The sequence below is a fragment of the Colobus angolensis genome, unplaced genomic scaffold (genome assembly GCF_000951035.1).
Source record: "Colobus angolensis palliatus isolate OR3802 unplaced genomic scaffold, Cang.pa_1.0 Scaffold402, whole genome shotgun sequence".
Classification (NCBI taxonomy): Eukaryota; Metazoa; Chordata; class Mammalia; order Primates; family Cercopithecidae; genus Colobus; species Colobus angolensis.
Window position 1 is genome coordinate 777,024 of NW_012117400.1, and position 2,155 is coordinate 779,178.

General features: G+C 52.8%; 1 protein-coding gene across 2 annotated transcripts in view; it reads left to right on the forward strand.

Moving 5' to 3' along the window:
• The window catches only part of BCAP31 (B-cell receptor-associated protein 31), a 43,923-nt gene that overhangs the window by 16,621 nt on the left and 25,147 nt on the right, over positions 1 to 2,155 (forward strand). For both annotated transcript variants that reach the window (XM_011955861.1, XM_011955860.1), the window contains exon 2: positions 768 to 903. In XM_011955861.1, the coding sequence (XP_011811251.1) occupies positions 812 to 903 (92 nt within the window). In that variant the 5' untranslated portion in view covers positions 768 to 811. The remainder of the gene's footprint in view (positions 1 to 767; positions 904 to 2,155) is intronic.

Genomic DNA, 2,155 nt, shown 5'->3' on the forward strand with positions numbered 1-2,155 from the left:
GCGGGGCCCCCGGTGCGCGCAGTCGGCTTTCGCTCTGGGTGGGCGCTGTGGCCCTCGAGGGCTACTGGAAGAATCCCTGGCTTCTGAGGAGACTGCTTCTAGAACTTACCCCGTATGGGGCCTTGAGGTGCTTGGTCCCGAATCCTGCCCTCTAGGAGTCGCTCTTGCGGGCCTCCAGCCCACCGGAGGCGAAGCGGCCCCGGGCGGAAGGCCGCTTGTGCCTCGAGGGAGGTGCCGGTTTCTATCCGCCGGCGCCGTGGGGACGGTGGGAGGCGGGGGCGTCGGCAGTGCTTGGACTAGGTGCGGCCTTGGGCCCGCCTGGTAGCGGGGATTTGGGCCAGCAGAGCGCTTGCCTCAGCGGCTGAGTGCTGCGTGGCGGGGAAGGGAGCGTCCAGTGGGTGCCGAGGCGTCCTCTTGGCTCTCTGGCACTGCTCTTCCCGAAGAACGCCTTTCAGTTAAACGGGCGTCGGAAATCTCGGGCTCCCTGGGACAGGGATTGTCGGGAGAGGCCGCTCTGGACGTGTTGACACACGTGCTGGAGGGGGGCGGGTAACTGACCAGCGAACGGAAGTTTGTGCGGCCTGTGAACGCTGCTGGCCAGGCGGCCCTGCCTAGTGGAGCCCTGCTTCCGCCAGCGCGTCAGAGACCGTGAAGCAAAGTGCAGGGGGTCGAGTGGAGAGTGGCGGCCCCAGCCTCGCACGGTAACTGAACTGGATGGTCTTGGCTGCCCAGCGCTTACAAATCCTGTTCCTTCTGTGCCCTGCCAGGAAACAAGCTCACATCTCCCTGTGGGAAACCTTCTAGCAGCAGGATGAGTCTGCAGTGGACTGCAGTTGCCACCTTCCTCTATGCGGAGGTCTTTGTTGTGTTGCTTCTCTGCATTCCCTTCATTTCTCCTAAAAGGTATGGCTTGTGGAGCAAGCAGGCGAGTTAGGCGGGAGGGTCCCTGTGCCCTAGCCCTGGGACTGGTGTGTGCAGCTGGTGGACCCTGGAATTGGAACCCGATGGAACAGGTAGAACCTGTCAGGGCTGGGGGTGGCAGGGGTTGTGTTTGTTATTGCCAACCCTCCCCAGGGTTCTGCTTCGTCATGACTTGCTCAGTTCCTTTTCCTGTGTCCCCTGCCTTCTGGTCTTCAGAATGCCCCGGAGAGGCAGGAAGATCCATGTTACAGTTCTGGAAATGATGCCCTCCTGCCTACTCTTGGCCCCTGGGGTCCTGGGATGGCAGCGTGGGATTCGGAAGACTTGCACCACTGGGTCACGTTGTTGCTGATTTGGTGACTCTTGTCCTAACTAGTCTCACTGGCATTGCGCAGTGGCTGCATGAACATTACTCAGCCTGTGGAGGATGAAGCCATATTCCCTTTTAATGAACAGAGGACCTGTTAAAAGTGAATTGGAAATTAATTTTTAATTATGTATAATACCTGAACACGTCCCTATTTAAATTCAAATATTACAAATAAGGCCAAATCTCCACAGGTATTTTTAAAAACTGTTTTTTCATGAAAAATTATCCCTGATGTGATACCATAGAAAGTATGCAGCGCTGCCTGAGGAGGATTCTTGCAGAAAACCAAACCTTCGTACAGTTGACAAGACATGTAGAGATAGAGGGCCCCGGGGAGCTTTAATCTGGGAAGCTTTAGAGGACAGACAATCTGATTTCTACACAAAGCAAATTGGAAAAGCAAATGAAAGATGGGAGGGAAGGGGGAGCTTCCAGAATAAGAGGGATTTGAGACATTTATCCACCAAATGTCAAATCGGTACCTTGTTGGGTCCAGATTCAAACAAATACTGTTGCCTACAGTGATTGGCATTTTCATCTCTAGCCCTGATGATGACGGCTTCTTGTTGGTTTGAACAATATGTAAACACTTCTGAAGTCTCTTCTTAGAGCTGCATCCCAAAGCATTTGTGGAGGGAAATGATGTGAGGTCTAGGGTCCATCTCATCATAACCCAGGGTGGGGGGGATATAGACAAACCAAGGTTTATCATGTGGAAAGACAGCTTAAAGAAATAACATGTGTATGGGGCAGACATTTTGAATATTACAAAGGGGAGAACAATGAAAAGTAAGTTTCCCTTTTCAGAGACTATCAGTGTGTTTTCTTTTTGTTGCTGTGGTTTCTTTTTTTTTTTTTTTTTTT